This window comes from Drosophila biarmipes, chromosome 3L (genome assembly GCF_025231255.1).
Source record: "Drosophila biarmipes strain raj3 chromosome 3L, RU_DBia_V1.1, whole genome shotgun sequence".
Lineage (NCBI taxonomy): Eukaryota > Metazoa > Arthropoda > Insecta > Diptera > Drosophilidae > Drosophila > Drosophila biarmipes.
In genome coordinates, this window is record NC_066613.1 from 2,197,305 (window position 1) to 2,214,844 (window position 17,540).

The 17,540-nt window shown below is 36.3% G+C and overlaps 1 protein-coding gene across 6 annotated transcripts in view; it reads left to right on the forward strand.

Annotated features, from left to right (window-relative positions):
• The window catches only part of LOC108025564 (poly [ADP-ribose] polymerase), a 109,487-nt gene that overhangs the window by 21,609 nt on the left and 70,338 nt on the right, over positions 1-17,540 (forward strand). For 4 of the 6 annotated variants that reach the window (XM_044092596.2, XM_050886200.1, XM_050886199.1 and 1 more), the window contains exons 2-5: positions 718-859; positions 913-1,237; positions 5,841-6,368; positions 12,539-13,108. In XM_044092596.2, the coding sequence (XP_043948531.2) occupies positions 718-859; positions 913-1,237; positions 5,841-6,368; positions 12,539-13,108 (1,565 nt within the window). Of the gene's footprint in view, positions 1-717; positions 860-912; positions 1,238-5,840; positions 6,369-12,538; positions 13,109-17,540 lie in introns of those variants that run through there. The other 2 variants (XM_050886201.1, XM_050886203.1) reach the window with 2 other exon arrangements.

Below are 17,540 nucleotides of genomic sequence, written 5' to 3' on the forward strand. Positions count from 1 at the left end.
TTTCACAATTACAACATTAATACCAAGTACATTAAACAAAGTAAAAAAGGTTAATTTCTAAACCCAACCATATTTTTTTTATACCCGTTACTCGTAGAGTAAAAGGGTATACTGGATTCGTCGGAAAGTATTCTTGTTCAACCGGTATTTTCCAGAGTGTGAATGTGTTAACGGAACTCTTATACCTGTCTCAACAAAGATTTCATAAATAAGTTGGTTGCTTGACCTTTTACAATAATCAAGAAAAAAAATTATTTTTTGAGTGATTCAACTATCAGCCAAGCCTAAGCCTGCTTTTGACTCATGAAAATCATGTCTTTCGTTCGGCAAATATAATTAGATTAAGTGTTGTTATATTTTCGAAATAAGTATGAGAAGAAAACTTGGACACTATGTGATTTGATCTGTAATCTTTACTATATACACACTTTAAAATAAAAAAAACAAACAAGAAGCTAAAGAATCTTCAAATCACTACTTTTTAGATTTAATTGTTTCCAAAATCTCAGTGCTTAGAAACGGAAGGACAGTCGTGTAGTGATTCCTATTAAGAAAATGTATACTTTATAGAGTCGAAAACATCCCCTTTTTACCGGTTATATACTTTCGGACGTATCTAGTATTATCTTTAACTCTACGAGTAAAGGCATGCAAGTAAAAGTTACTTATATTAATTACGGTCCTGTCTTTTAAATATTTTCTTTTTTAACTCTTTAGTCTGCCTTTCATGACGCAAAAGTGCCGAACTGGTTTCACAAAAGCTGTTTTCTTAAGTATCAACGTCCTGGCTCTGTGGGAGTCATACAAAATTTTGGAAACCTTCGATTTACTGATCAAAAAGAATTGACTGATCTTATTGGTAAACTTATTTACTTTTTTTTATTTAAATAAAAACATTTTTAACTTTTTTAGAGGGAGTTATACACGCCGAACCGGGACAAAAACGATCCAAATCAGCGAACCTGGTACTAAAAGATTTTGGAATCGAGTATGCAAAATCTAGCCGGTCGACATGCCGCGGATGTGAACAAAAAATAAATAAAGATCAAGTTCGCCTACGCAAAACTGTGTATGATACTGAAGTTGGAATGAAGTATGGCGGCCAGCCTCTTTGGCATCATTTGGACTGTTTTGCTCAATTGCGCACTGAGCTTGGGTGGTTTGATTCTGGAGAAAATATGCTTGGTTATACAAGTTTAAAGAGTAAAGACCAAAAAGAAATTAAAAACATTCTTCCGTAAGTATATATACCGTAATGTAGCATATTAGTTTGAAAGCTAAGGTGGGCACAGTTTAGCTTAATATTTTATCTTTAAGATTATTTAGTAAGAACAAAATAAAATCAAATCACGACTAGGTGGATGACTTACAATCATAAAGAATGCCAGTCAACAGGTCAACAGAGGGTATTATGATTACACCCAGGAATTTACAACGCATTAAATGAGACGATTTTGACCCTCATATTGATCAGCATCACTAGACGAGTCCGCTTCTAAGCAAACTATTCTTAAGAAGGGAAAATAAGTTTAAAAAATAGACTTTCACACAAATTCAAAATTTTCAATAAGAACTGAATGGGTTAAGAAATGGTATCATTCAAACGGCATGTAAATTACCTTTCCATTGATGCCAAAGTTTAAAAAAAAGAAATTCAAATTATGACTATCCCGACTCGCCTATTGATCCTCATCAAAGATATTTATGTTGTGGTTTTTAATATATTTTTTTTCACCGCTTTTTTAAAAATTTTCCTTCATTAAGGTTTGCTATTCGAAAGTGTTTTATAAAAATCAATTCTTTTTCACCTTTCTAAAATTTAATAAGTAGCACGCAGTAGTAAAATTGGTTTTAGACTAATTTTATTAAGAGATTAAGGTCATCGCGGCAAGTATTTTTATATCCTTGCAGAGGGTATAATGATTTCAGTCAGAAGTTTGCAACGCAGACGTTTCCGACCCCATAAAGTATATATATTCTTGATCAGCGTCACTAGACGAGTCGATCTAGCCATGTCCGTCTGTCCGTCTGACTGTCCGTTTCTACGCAAAGTCTCTCATTTTTAAGCTGTCGGGCTGAAACTTACCGAAAAGTCTTCTTTCTATTGCAGTATATATATTAGCCATGCCCGACTGTCCGTCCGTTTCTACGCAAACTAGTCTCTCAGCTTTAAAGCTATCGGGCTAAAACTTTCCCAAAAGTCTTCTTTCTATTGCAGGTAGTGTATAAGTCGGAACCAGCCGGATCGGACAACTATATCTTATAGCTCCCATAGGAACTATCGGGAAAAAAATTTTAAAAAAATTATATCTTTGGTGTTTTTTAACATATAACTTCAAAATCGGGAAACTATATCATATAGCTCTCATAGGAACGATCGGAAAATTGGTGGGAAATTAATATATAACAAATTATAGCTTTGGTGCTTTTTGACATATAACCTTCTTAGCTTGGAAATAGCATTTTAAATTAGTTCTGAATTTGGTAATAAATTTTATCAAAATCGGACGACTATATCATATAGTTGTCATAGGAACAATCGGGAAATTAGTGGGAAAATAATATTAAAAAAATTATTTACTTAAGTTGGCTATTTCTTATAACTGCAAGGGTATACCAACTTGGGCTTGCCGAAGTAATTTCCTTTCTTGTTAAACAACATTTTTAATTGGTTTTGAATTTCGAATACATTTTTATCAAAATCGGACGACTATATCATATAGCTGTCATAGGAAACATCGGAAAATTGGTAAAAAAATACGATTAAAAAATTATAACTTTGGTGTTTTTAAACATATTACTTTCAAATTATCGCTTTGGTGCTTTTTGACATACTATCTCATAATATTGGGAATATAATTTTTTATATTTTTAAGAGTTTTTAATTTAATTTAATAAAAATATGACTACTCTAACATATAGATATAAAAAAAACGGTCTGAAAAAAGGAATGAAATGATTTTTTTTAATATCACTGAAGTCGGCAACAATCCTTAAAAATTTCACATGGTGTTACAAAAGTTGATTATTTCTTATAACTGCAAGGGTATATAAACTTCGGCTTGCCGAAGTTAACTTCCTTTCTTGTTTAACATATAACCTCCTACGCTTGGAAATAATTAGTTCTGAACTTTGAATTAAATTTTATTAAAATCGGACTTAGTATTTAGACTTAGTATTGTATAATATTAAGAATATTATTCATAACATTTTTAAGAATTTCGAATTAAAATTAATAAAAATTGGACGTCTCTAACATTTAGCTCTCAAAGAAACGGTCAGAAAAATAATGAAATTATTGTTGTACCCTTACAGAGGGTAAATGATTTCAGTCAGAAGTTTGCAACGCACTGAAGACGACGTTTCCGACCCCATAAAGTATATAAATTCTTGACCGTCTGTCCATCCGATTCTACGCGAACTAATCTCTCAATTTTAAAGCTATCGGGCTGAAACTTTCCCAAAAGTCTTATTTCTATTGCAGGTAGTATATAAGTCGGAACTAGCCGGATCGGACAACTATATCTTATAGCTGCCATAGGAACTATCGGGTAAACATTTTTAACAAATTATTTCTTCGGTGTTTTATGACATATAACCTTCTAAGCTTGGAAAAAACATTTTTTAATTAGTTCTGAAATTTGAATTAAATTTTTTCATACGAACGATCGGAAAATTAATGGTAAAATAATATGAAAATATTATATCGTCGGTGTTTTTTAACATATAACCTTCTACGCTTGGAAATAACATTTTTTAATGGGTTTTGAATTTCGAATTAAATTTTATAGCTTCATAGCTTGGAAATAAAATTTTTAATTAGTTCTGAGTTTCTAAATAAAATTTTATCAAAATCGGACGACTATATAAATAGCTGCCATAGAAACGATCGGAAAATTAACCGGAAAATATGAAAAAATTATATCTTTGGTGTTATTTAACATATTACTTTCAAAGCTTTCGAATTAAATTTTATTAAAATCGGACGACTATATCATATAGCTATCATAGGAACGATTGGAAAATTGGTGGAAAAATTAGGCGGAAAACATAAAATGAAAATTATATCTTTGGTGTTTTTTAACATATAACTTTATTAGCTTAAAAATAACATTTTATAATTAGTTCTGAGTTTCGAATTAAATTTTATCAAAATCGGACGACTATATCATATAGCTGTCATAGGAAAGATTGGAAAATTGGTGGAAAAATACGAATCATAGCTTTTGGGGCTATTGACATATAATTTTAGAATTTGGGAATATATTTTTTTATATATTTGAGAATTTTTAATTAAATTTAATAAAAATCGGACTACTCTAACATATTGATGTCAAAAAAATGGTGTGAAAAAAAGAATGAAATGATTTTTTTTAATATCACGAAAGTCAGCAACAATCCTTAAAAATTTCACATGGTGTTACTAAATTTGATTATTTCTTATAACTGCAAGGGTATACAAACCTCAGCTTGCCAAAGCTAACTTCCTTTTTTGTTGACATATTGTGGGGGAAAAAATGTAAAAAAAAGTATATCTTTCGTGTTTTTTAACATATACCTTTCTAAGCTTGGATATAACATTTTTAAATAAGTTCTGAATTTTGAATTAAATTTTATTAAAATCGCTAGACTATATCATAATAGCTGTCATAGGAACGATCGGGAAAGAATTTATTTACTAAAGTTGATTATTTCTTATAACTGCAAGGGTATACAAATTTCGGTTTGCCGAAGTTAACATCCTTTCTTGTTTTAGTTATCGGCTTTACAATTAAGTATTCCTATTTACATTAACTGTTGGAAATTTAATGGTGCCACTTTTATAAGGCGCAATAAAATCTTGTATATATATTTATCTGACTTTCCTTTGTTTTATACAAATCTTTGCCCTTGCACTGCTGAAACAATAAGAAAGGAAGTTAACTTCGGTAAGCCGAAGTTTATATACCCTTGCAGTTGTAAAAAATATACACTAATTTTATTTAATTGAATGCGAAATTCTTAAAAATATAAAAAATGTATATTCCCAATATTCTAAGATAATATGTCAAAAGCCCCAAAAGCTATGATTCGTTTCATATTATTTTTCCACCAATTTTCCAATCGTTCCTATGACAGCTATATGAAATAGTCGTCCTATTTTAATAAAATTTAATTCGAAATTCAGAACTAATTATAAAATCTTATTTTTAAGCTAATAAAGTTATATGTTAAAAAACACCAAAGATATAATTTTCATTTCATGTTTTCCGACTAATTTTCCGATTGTTCCTATGGGAGCTATATGATATAGTCGTCCGATTTTTATAAAATTTAATTTGAAATTCAGAATTAAATTAAGAATGTTATATCCAAGCTTCGAAAGAAATATGTTAAAAAACTGCGAAGATATAATATTTTTTAAATTTTTTCCCGATAGCTCCTATGGGAGCTATAAGATACAGTTGTCCGATCCGGCTGGTTTCGACTTATATACTACTAAGCGTAAGGGTTTACAAACTTCGGCCAAAGTTAAGTTTCTTTCTTGTTTTTTTTTTTAATATCACTGAAGCCAGCAAGAATCCTTAAAAATTTCACATGGGGTTACTAACGTTGATTATATTTTATAAATGCAAGGGTATGCACACTTCGGCTTGTTAACTTCCTTTCTTGTTATTTAACAACCTAGTGTTCATACGTTCAATAAGTGAATTAAGGAAGAAAGAAAATAATAATAATGGTAGAAAGATACAAAAATAGATATTGCATTAGAAGTTAGTGCGTAAACGTGTAAAAAAGTCGGTCATTAAAGTATATACTTTTCATTAATTTTATTTTTTAAATTAAATCTTTATTGACAGTGCTATTAAATCTGAAGAATTACCAGACGCCAAAAAAATTAAAATAGAATTAGCAGACAAAACTGATGGAAATGAAGAACATCTTTTGAAAATTCAAAATGATACCTTTTTTAAGTTTCGCGATGAACTTAAAAGCATAATAAAGAAAGCGGACATTAAAAAACTTTTGGAGATCAATAATGTACAGCCTATAACTGGTGACTCTGAAAGGTTATTAGATCAAGCGGCAGATTTACTTACTTTTGGTGCTATCGAGTCTTGCTCTGAATGCGCCAGCTCTCAATTTATTTTTAATAGAAATGGTTATATATGTAACGGAAATCTCTCTGAGTGGACCAAGTGCACTAAGTTGGTAGCAAAACCAACCAGATCCGCATGCCAAATTACGAAAGAACTAAGAGAAAGGTATCCGCTCTTAAATTTAGTAAGAAAACTACCATCAGATCGCATTATTCAAAACTTTCCTCCCAGTGAAGGAACATTCCTAAAAAATTCAAGCATGAAGGGGAACACTGAGGAATTTGATGGGTAAGTAATACAAATCGATAATAACAGTAATAATATTTTTCATAGTTCTTTGTAAAGAGTTAAGAAGGAACACCTAGTAGAATACCGAACGCTTCCTTAATTTCCGGTATCATCGATTTACCATAACCAGAATGATATTTGTTGTCTTAAACCATGAACCAATTTTTTTTCTATACAAATTTTTTACGTATTGTCACCTTTAAAATGATAATTAAAAAAATTTTTTTTTTTGTGGCGTTTACTTATATTTTTGTTTAAAGAAACTTTTTGCATTAAAGAATTTAGAATTTCAAGACGAGGAAGAAATTTTAAAACGTAGATTTTCACATAGTTTGGAATTTTTCAATAAGTACTGATTGGGTTTAAAAAAGTATTGTATAATTTAAACGACATTTAAATTGCCTTTCCATGGATGCTATAGTTTATAAGAAGTAAGTTCAAATTATTAGTATATTAACTTTTGTTTCGTGAAAATACTTATGCCGGCCAGTGTAAACAAAGAATGTCGCAATCAGTGTTCCTGCGGTTGTCTAGGGAGGAATACTAGTCTACTATAATGAGAAGCTAAAATGAGGTTTGCATCCCAGTTTAGACGTCTTAAAGCAGCAAATAACAAAAAGTTCTTCTGTACCGATTCGATACGATCAAAATTAATTCAGTTCTGTGGACTCCAAACGATGTGCCATACTCAAGTATCGGGCGGTCAAGCAAATTATATAAGGGATTAATAATATCTCATCTCATTCCACATTTCTTTGAACATCTTTTAATAAAACCAAAAAAAAAAACCAAGATCGTTTGCTAGAGTTATTCTATACAGTGAGCTTTAACTCAGCGTGTATGTCGGAAATTGAGGATTGACACGATAGAAAGTCACTATCTTGCACTTGGATTCCAATTCTAGTAAATTGTTAGAGCACCATGTTTGAAAATTATTCCAATCGGATTGTAAGACACACTAGCAAGAGGTATATTTGAAGTGCATGCATAATTTAAGATCATCTGCGTACATTAAAACACAAGAATGAGTTATAACATAGGTAAGGTCAGTTATAAATAAAGTAAAAAGTATAGGCCCGTGGTGGCTCCCTTGTGGGTCTTGGGAGATAACGTAGACGGGAGTGGAAATATTTAAAAAGTACTAATTGTGTTTTGCGCTTCAGATTACTTAGAATCCATCTTAAAAGATTCACTGGGAATCCAAAAAAAATTAAGTTTACTAACCAGTATAAAGTTATTAATATAGGGCCGGTTTCTCGAACAGAAAAAGTCCCGCTTTTTCGAGAACTAATGTGAGCGCTAGCTTTGACAGAAACTCAAATGGTGAGAGCTTATTTTAATTAAGCCTACTAAGCTAAAAATTTCTAATATTTAGCAGAATGAAGCCTAAACAGCTAATACAATAATCAAAGCAAGCTATGTATTGGCACCTTCCAGCTATATTTTGTGACTGACAGCACTCTGTCATTGTTTCTCGTTCAGATAAATGTAAGGAGCCAAGAAAACCGATTGCTTTTACTAAATAATTTACAAATGATTTAATTTTCAGAAGGTTAGTGGTTGTTCATTCTATAAAACCGTTTTGAGAACGTTATATAACTGACCTAAAGAGGTACTGCTAGGGGGAAGTAATAATAGGGATCTCTGACAATTTAAAGATACGGTGGATGAAAAGAACCTCCCTTCCGAGCTCTTAGAGCTTTGTGTTTTGATGGATTTGGCTTCTGTTGATCAAAGTTGCCCTCTTCTCCATGAGTGCTGCACTTAAGCAGTTCTATTGGTCAATTGTTGTGAAGTGGAAATAGAAATTTTATCGGGTCCATAAACTGCTCAAATATTATTCGCGGCTTAAGATGCATTTTTGCCATTAGTATTACTGTGAAATATGCCTTATTTTCTCTTCATTTTGTCCAGGTTTAACTCACAATCGAAAGAAACAATAATAAATCAAACACGCGGAAGCACAGGTGAAATATATAAGTTGATTGCTTTGCACATACACATTCCTTATTGTTAATTTCATCAACAGTATTTCTTTAGACTTGATAGAGTCCACGGTAAATTAGGATTACTAGGAAAAATGTCGGTGTTTAGAGTATCCGGCTTTACCCACGTTTTAGTTAACACTAACTCGTCTGCTATGCATTTACCTTTGTTGTCCCGGTGACCCGGAACCCATATTAGGTTGATAATAAACTGACTAGCCATTTCGTGGAGAGTACTGCGACAGTCTGATATTGTTCGAGAGTTGGTGCCTTTCAAATAGATAACTTGACTGTCACCATATATATTTAATTGTCCTCCTTGGAGGCATATGTTCTTTAAACAACGAAGTGCTTCTTTTATACCGTGAACCTTCGCTTGGAAGACGCTGCAGTGGTCCGGGAGTCTAAATGACTTCCTGATATCTAATTATTTGGAGTATACGCCTCCGCCAACATGTCCTTTTTTTTTTGCATAGATTCGTTTTCTTCGGTATCGATTTATTTTTTTTAAAGACTTTTAAAGTGACCATAGAATTGGGATTTTCATTGCCCGGTATCCCTCGAATGGCTGCCGATTTGGCCAATTCCATGCCTACTATGTCCAGGCTAGGGCGGCTTAAAATCGCTTTATTCGGGGTACTTCGAAGGGCTCCTCCCATACACTTAGCCGCTTATCGCTGTACTTTATTTAGGGGAGTCACCATACATTGTTTGTGTTGAGCGGTCCACCACAGAGTCATCCCATATAGTGACTACCGCTGTGTATATCCAGTAGACTGTTCTAGGGCACATGCCAAATCTTAGCGCAATTACTTTTTTTCAGGAGTAGACTGCAAAGGACGCTTTCTTGGCTTAAGTCCCATTTTATTATTTAGTACTAACCCCCAGTATCTGGCGTGATCGCTTTAAAAGCGTACAGTTGTTTAAGATGGGTGGGTTAAGTTGTGAGATCTTGTATATATTTGTGAATAGAACGAGTACCATTTTTGAGGGACTCACTACCAGTTCGTTTAATATCGTCCATTCCGGTAATATTTTTAATTTGTTGGTCATAAGGTCGCAAAGTTTTTGTGGATATTTACCAGATTAAGATTATAGCAACCTCATCTGCGTATGCCACTACTTTACAGCCTCCTCCTTCAATTTATTGCGTTATTCTACAGGAAGGTGATAGTACACCTCCTTGCGGGGTGCCCCTGTGTGGCTGTTACCATACTGGCTGTCAGCAAACCCCGAGCTCTGTGAGTGATTGTTACTACAGTGGGAAGCACTCCAGGAAGACGATCATTGTGTATTCCTAAATGCTAAGTGATTTCTCGATGCTAGTTAAAACCAAGTGTAACGCCGATTCGATTGACAGTTAATAAGAGATCTAGGTTGATCCCCTCTCCGGCAGTTCTTTCTGTAGAATGACCTGTTTGTTAGGGGTAGGTCCAAGGACTCTCTGCTAGAGTGTGACCATGATCCATTTGCTTTCTGAAGATACCCTTTATCCTTCTGATGGCCTTTTTGTAAGAGGCTTGTTATACCCCTTACTCGCCCACAAATTGCCCAGAACTGTGATGGCCACAGTTTTCATGCTTAACAAAATTTTGCCACGCCCACTCTAATGCCAACAAACGGTTTAAACGCTTACATCTGTCTGCCGCCCACTAAAGCGTTCTTCCTTGTTTATGTTTGTACTTTTGCCAGTTTGTGTCCTCGTTTCCCGCTTTTGCCCTGTCAAAGGGGCATCTGCAGTTGAGTCTGAGGAGGGAGGTTTTATCCTCCCCCTTTTTATTTTTTTCCTATAGGGCATTCAACTTTAATGCCGTGTTTCATGCTTCCGTTAGTTTGTCTACTGCTTTACCCAGCTTCTGTGGGTCTGGCGGTTCCATGGGGAGAATATTCGCTTGAACTTCTTTGTACATGTGTGAGCCTGGGGTTTGCAAAGCTGGCCGGCAAGGTCGATTCAAGGGGCAATATTGTTTCTATGAATCTATGATCTTGTCAAACACTACCCAGTTTTTAACTGCAAATACAAGTGAATCTGATACCAACATTAAATCTATGATAGGTAAGTAGGCTTTGGTTATTAAGGAAGTGTCATTTTCCCTGTTGCAAAAAAATATTTTCGAATTTAGAATAATGTCAAATTGAGACTCACCTCTGTTGTTGGTGTTTGGGCAACCCCACTGAGTGTGGTGGGCGTTGGCGTCACAGCCCTTAACAAAACCTTTCGTGAGTTCTTCGCATTCCTGTGCGAGTCCTCTAACCATCGTATCTGTCGGGTACTAGGACCCGGTCGGCTCCATCCTCGGTCGGGTGAAGCAGCAGTGCTGCCGACGCTGCTTTACTGTGGTGTTGATTGATTTGCAGAAGTATTATTTGCATCTACAGCTGCAACCTCCACCACGGTAACATCGGCCTCTTCCGTATCGCTCAGGTCCACGTCTTCGATTGCCGGTCCAAGCGCTCGTATTACTCTGCGAGTCAATTCCTGGAACTGTCTTGTAGTTGAACATTTTAACTGAAACAAACGCTCACTACAACGCCCACAAATCGTGGGTATGAAGGTTAAATGCTCAAAAATATTATTGGATCTAAACGTGAAAATGCGATGGTACCGGGTCTTTGGAGGTCACAATAATTGTGCTTTTACGTGCTTTTCTGTTCAAACACCGTGGGCTCTTACATAAGTAGACGCGGACAAACTGACTCAATTGTTGCCTCTGCAAGACATTACAAACACTCTCGTCAAAAAAAGGGAGAAAAAGTGGTGGTCAAATTGCAGAGGAGGTAAAAATAGCAGATGGGAAAGGCCTAGGCGGAAAGGCGGAGCATACAAGACTTGATATCTATAACTTCAACGTGATAACGTAAAAAACGACGGGGGAAATAACAGGGGCTGTGAACAAGGAGTTAGGAGTGCACAATAATTGCAACACTAGTTAGTGTACAGTTGATACCTACATCCTTGTCGGTCACAGTTCAAAGTTCACGTTAGTTGCAATGTTTGTTGGGACTAAGCCCACACACACGCAAGGGGTATTATTGTGGTATTTGCCTCACTCGATTTATCCTCTCTAAACGTCGTGTCAAAATTATCATTAAGGAAAGCTGAAAACAGTCCAAAATTGATTTCACGTACTTAAGCATTGTAGCGTCGGCACTGTGGGAGATTAGCAAGGCGTACACCAGCTTCAATACGCAGAGAACCGCGTAGAGGATAACCATAAGGAGTCACCACAAAAAGTGAATAATAACACTGTCAGATACCCGTTACTCAGCTAAATGGAACAAAAGGAAGATTGATATATAAAAGCACAAACGGAGATTTTAAGCGCCAACTATCCGCGATTTCAATACATCGTTATGTGGGCTGCAGTATACCTACCTGTATACATATCGTGAGATTTGTATACAGGTATTTGGTAGATTTAAAGCTTTTGACAAGCTCAATACATTTTAGTAAAAACTTTTTTTCTACCGATAAAACTTTTGGGGCCACAGTTTTTGGCGTGGCAAAATTGCTTAGGTAAATCAATAGATATGGACGAAACCAATGTATATTAGTTAAAATTATTGTTCTAGAGCTAGAACTGGAAGAACAAACTTGAGGTGCTCAGGAATCTCCAGAATCTTCATGCCTTATCCCAGTATTGCCCTTTTTGTCACAGCGTTCATTTGGACAAACAAAAATTGGTAGATCGATTTGGTTAGTGCTCCCGATCAAGGGTATATACACTTTATACCTTTTACTCAACGAGTAACAGGTATAAAAGTGGAAAAAAATGAGTACACATTATATATATAACAATAACATTTCAATTCAATTTATACGCTTTATTACGACAAATACATATTTATTGAGACGTATGTGACTAACACAAAATAAAAAGCATTATATATGGTGGAATCCTTTATTGTCCAACAACCAAAATGGTCAGCCTTCTGTTTACCAACCGACGAAAGTGTCTGAGCAAAGTAGTCAGTAGGTCCTAGCCATAGAGAACCGAAAAAATGGTTTTGGTAATCAAAATCCCCTTTGAAAATAACACATTAGTTACGAAACCGTTTAAGGAACAGCGTCTATTTAAAAGGGGTAACATTTTTATAATTTTAAGCTTTTTGAAAAAAGATTAAAAATATTATTGTAAACAAAAATCGTTTGATTGACATACATTATTTTCAACTTTTTTTCAGTCCGAAACTAACCCGTAAAAAACCTCCGCTACACAATCAAAATTTTTCAATTATAGGCTTGAAAGATCAGCAAAATGAGTTAAAGGTACGAATAGAAAAATTCGGTGGCAAATGCGAAACAAAAATATCTGCAAACACAATAGCAATAATATCAACAGAGCTAGAAGTGAATAAAAAATCTAAACGTATGCAGTCAGCACAGGAGCTTGGCATACATATTGTACCTATTGAGTATTTGGATTTTGTAGAAGCTGACCCAGAAGGAGCTATTGATTATATAAAAACCACAAGTATTTGTAATTGGGGAACAAATCCAGCAGCAAATATTTCTCAAGCTATGGAAAACAGTTCAAAATTTAAAAGTATATATAAAAAATCTATTCCAATATCAAGAACGTTTAAAGTAAAAGATGGACTTGCCGTTGATCCTGAAAGTGGGCTTGAGGATATCGCCCATGTGTATGTAGAGGGTAAAAGCAATTACAATATTGTGCTTGGCTTGACTGACATTCAGCGAAATAAAAATTCTTATTACAAACTACAACTCTTGGAGGCAGATAAAATGTCAAAGTAAGTAATTAAACGAATTTATATTATATTTTCTCAACGCTATTATAACTTTTGCTGGTACTATGTCTGTGATGTTATTCGTGTTTTTTTTCCCCCAGTAGCCTCAACTCAACCGACAAGATTTAAAAGTCATAATAAATAATTTAAAATACCCATAACTTCCAAAGTGCTACTGCACTACTGTGAGCAAAAAGTAAGGTGAATTTGTTTGTAAAGTGAAAATAACATACACTTACGCCAACGTTTTTTCAAATTCTCTAAACAGGCCAATAGTCCCTTTTCCGGTATAGCCATAAGCGTCCTTGTCGATTCCGCTTTTATCTCTTCAATCGCACTAAACGCCAAAAACAACAAGACGAAGCACGTGAACAAATTCAGAGAGAGCAAGACAAACGTCGTCTTTCTTTGGCCCGTAACAATGTTTGTTTCTCTGTCACGAGTAATACTCTAGAACCGAAAGTGCAAGAAAGTGTAAGTTTACTGACCGCCGGAAACCAGAGAGCTAGTTCTTGCTCTCCCGCCCTATTGTTTTTAAGCGCAAGCTAACACCCCCAAAAAAATCGGACGATAATAAGCCCAAAGTAAACCTTACCAACAAAGGCCCTAAAAATATCGGGCCATTAAATGAAAATAGATTTTCCATTCTGGCGCAGCCCGAAACAAAGTCTGAATTAGCCACAAGGAAACTTAAGCCGCCACCTATCTTTATTCGGTAGAACATCTCGAATGCCTTAGTCAATAAAATAGTTGAGCTAGTCGGAAAAGATAACTTTCAAAGAATTACTACACGTACCAGCTAAAAAGCTGCAAAGGCTTACAAGTTGTGCTTAAGGGAATAGAACCCGATGTGACCTCCTCTGAAATTACAGAGGCTTTATAACAAAACGGTTTTTGTGCAAAAAATGTTATAAGCATTTTGAACAAAAACAAGAAGTCGCAACTAAGGTCGAGCTGGAGCCAGACAGCAGTTCTTTGAAAAAAAAAACATAGTGCACCCGATCTACAAGTTGCAGTAGGATCACAGTAGAAGAGCCGCACAAACGGAACGGGCCCGAGCAATGCACAAATTACCAGGTATACGGACACACCAAAGCTTGCTGTACCCACAGGTCAGTATGTGTAGCTTATAAAAACTGCCACGGCCCCGAACCCTGCCCTGCCAACAAGGAAGACTCTCTCACTAAAAAGTGTGTAATCTGCCAAGGAAACCACACAGCAAACTACAGAGGCTGTCCAGTCTACAAGGAGATGAAAAGTCGAAGGCAACGAGCGACAACGGCACGCTCCCAGAACACAAAGAACATTAACATAAGATCACAATCAACACCGGAAGTCTTCTTCGCAAAAGCAGCCAGGTCATCATATGGCCCTTCAATTACCACAAACGGCATTTCTTACGCCAGTGCTCTAAGATCAGGCACAGCTCACATAGAGCCGAAAATTGATAGCATCTAGCAGGCCATGGAACAGCCACAAAGTAACATGGAAACTATGATGATCACTTTGGAACAAAATATGACGGAATTTATGTCCTTCATGGAAACCACCATGCAAAACCAAAACATCTTGCTACAAAAGCTTGCATCTCAGCATTCCAAATAAACTATGTTTACGTCTTCGAATAACTCTGTGGAACGACAACGGTGTTTCACGGCATAAACCTGAAATAACTCAATTTCTGAACGAAAACCACATCGACGTTACGTTGCTGACAGAAACGCATCTCACCAGCAAATTTAACGTTCAAATACGGGGATACACGTCCTACAGCACTGATCATCCAGATGGTAAAGCACATGGCGGAACCGGCATCTTTATAAGAGACCGCATCAAACACCACTTTCACAAAAGGTTTGGAAAAACCCACCCTATTTTACAGTCTCCGAGGACCAATTCATGGACTTCTACAAATCACTTGGAGAGCGATTCATGGCAGCAGGAGATTACAACGCCAAGCACACTGGGGATCCCGCCTTGTGACCCCCAAAGCAATTAAATAATGCACTCATCAAACCATGCTACAAACTGCACTACGTTTTACCAGGCAGCCCTACATACTTACCTATAGATCCTAGAAAACTTCCTGATCTAATTGATTTTGCTGTGACAAAAAATATTTTTCGCAATCTAATATCTGCAAAATCGCTTTTGGATCTATCATCGGACCACTCACCAGTGCTAATAACTCTGCTTCAAATTCCGAAATTAATCGAGAACCTTGCAGGCTGACGTCGCATCGAACCAACTGGCTGAAATTCAAAAAGTACGTAAGTTCTATGTCGATGCACAGAAGTCTTTACTCGTCGCAGCAGCCAAAGGCTCTACACCGCAAGGAAGGGATGGCCTCCCACACCAACACAAAACTAGCCCTGAAATCGAACAGCTTGTTTTGGTAAAAAGACGTTTGAGGCGTGCTTGGCAAACCGGCAGATCGCCATCCCCAAAACAAAGTCTTAAGGAAGCTGGTCGCAGACTTAACAGGGCCCTAAGGCACGAAGATTTAAAAGAATAACGCCAGTACATTGAGAAACTTTCACCCACCAGCACCAAGCATCCCTTGTGGAGGGCCCACCCAAATCTAAGTGCGCCGGGCGAAACAGTAATTCCCATAAGAGACTCTTCATGCAGCTGGGTCAGAAGCGAGAAAGACAGAGCTTGTACATTTGCTACATTTTCGAAATGTCTTTCACAAACAACCTTTTTAGAAAAACTAATTACTAAGAAGAGTGATCTTTTTAATATTTCAATAATGTGAATTATTTGGTGTTATGGAGAGGAGAGAGCCAAGCCAAATTTGAAAAGGGTTAAATACTTTAAAGGAGTTCCTTAAACAATTGAAATTAAAACAAATGATCCTTTTCTTTTAATATTGGACGATTTGATGATGGGAGCTGTTTACTAAAGGTTCACACCATAGGAACTTAATAGTAGTATTCGCACTACCGTCGCCGTCAATTTGAATTGAAACTGAGACGGAGCCAATTATGTTTCAACCAAACGAAGTTGAAAAAGTCATCAGCGAGCAATTGAAACCAAAAAAGGTTTCAGGAGGTGATCTAATAACTCCGAAAATGGTAATTGAATTCCGAAACTGTGCAGTTGAGGTCATTTGTAAACTCTTTGGCTTCGCTACTTTCCAAAATAGAAAAAATCGCTAGTCATAATGATTCCTAAGCCAGGAAAAGATCACACAATACCAGCTTCACACAGACCGAAAAGTTTACTCTCGAATCTGTCAAAACTGCTCGAAAAAGGCCTTTTGACGCGCATAATCCCATATCTGAAAGAGCACAATGTTATTCCGGCACATCAATTTGGCTTTCGAGAAAGCCATGGAACAATAGAGCAAGCCAACAGATTAACAACAGATTAACTGCAGTGCGGTATTTCTTGACGTTGCACAAGGTAGCGCCCTTGGTCCAACTCTATTTCTCCTTTACACCACAGATATTCCCACGAACGACCGGCTACCTACTTCTACATTCGCAGACGATACCGCGATCATATGTCGGTCCAAATGCCCAAATCAGGCAACAGCAATACTAGCTGATCATCTTGTGGTGGTGGAGAGGTGGTTATCAGACTGGCGTATAAAAATAAATGGGCAAAAGTGTAAGCACATATCGTTTACTCTTAACAGACAAACGTGTCCCCCGCTAACTCTAAATAACACGCCACTTCCACAAGCTGACGTTGTAACGTACCTTGGCGTTCACCTAGACAGGAGACTTACATGGCGGAAACATATCGAAGCTAAGAAAAATCATTTAGACCTAAAACCCAATAGACTCCATTGGCTCATAAACGCTCGCTCCCCCCTCTGCCTGGACTTCAAGGTCCTGCTCTACAATTCAACGCTTAAGCCAATCAGGATTTACGGCTCCCAGTTGTGGGGAAACGCGAGCAGCAGCAACATCGACATTATCTAGCGAACACAATCAAAAATCTTGAGAACTATCACTGGGGCACCTTGGTATGTTCGGAACGACAACATCCACAGAGATCTTGGTATTCTACCCGTAAAGACGAAATATCAAAACAAAAGGCGTCTTAGCACACCAAGCTAACTTCTCATACAAACCAGCTTGACAGGGGCCTAGCCAGGGTTTCATACCGAATCCGACTGCAACGAAATGAGCTTCCAGCTCAGCAATAGTTATTAGAGCCCTTAAGTCTCGCGTCAGTCATCTTCACAGTCAGATAGCTTTTTAAATTAAGATTTTTGTACTAATTGTTAGTTTCAATTCAGAAAAGATTCAATAAATAAAATGCATATAAAAAAAGAAAATCTCTTCAATCGACTCGAAACTTGGTCTCTTGAATTTTGGGAATAGCCAGAAGTCACACGGAGCCAAATCAGGAGAATACGATGGTTGCGGAACGATATGCGTCGAATTTTTGGCGAAATGGTCACAAAGAGCGACGGTGCACT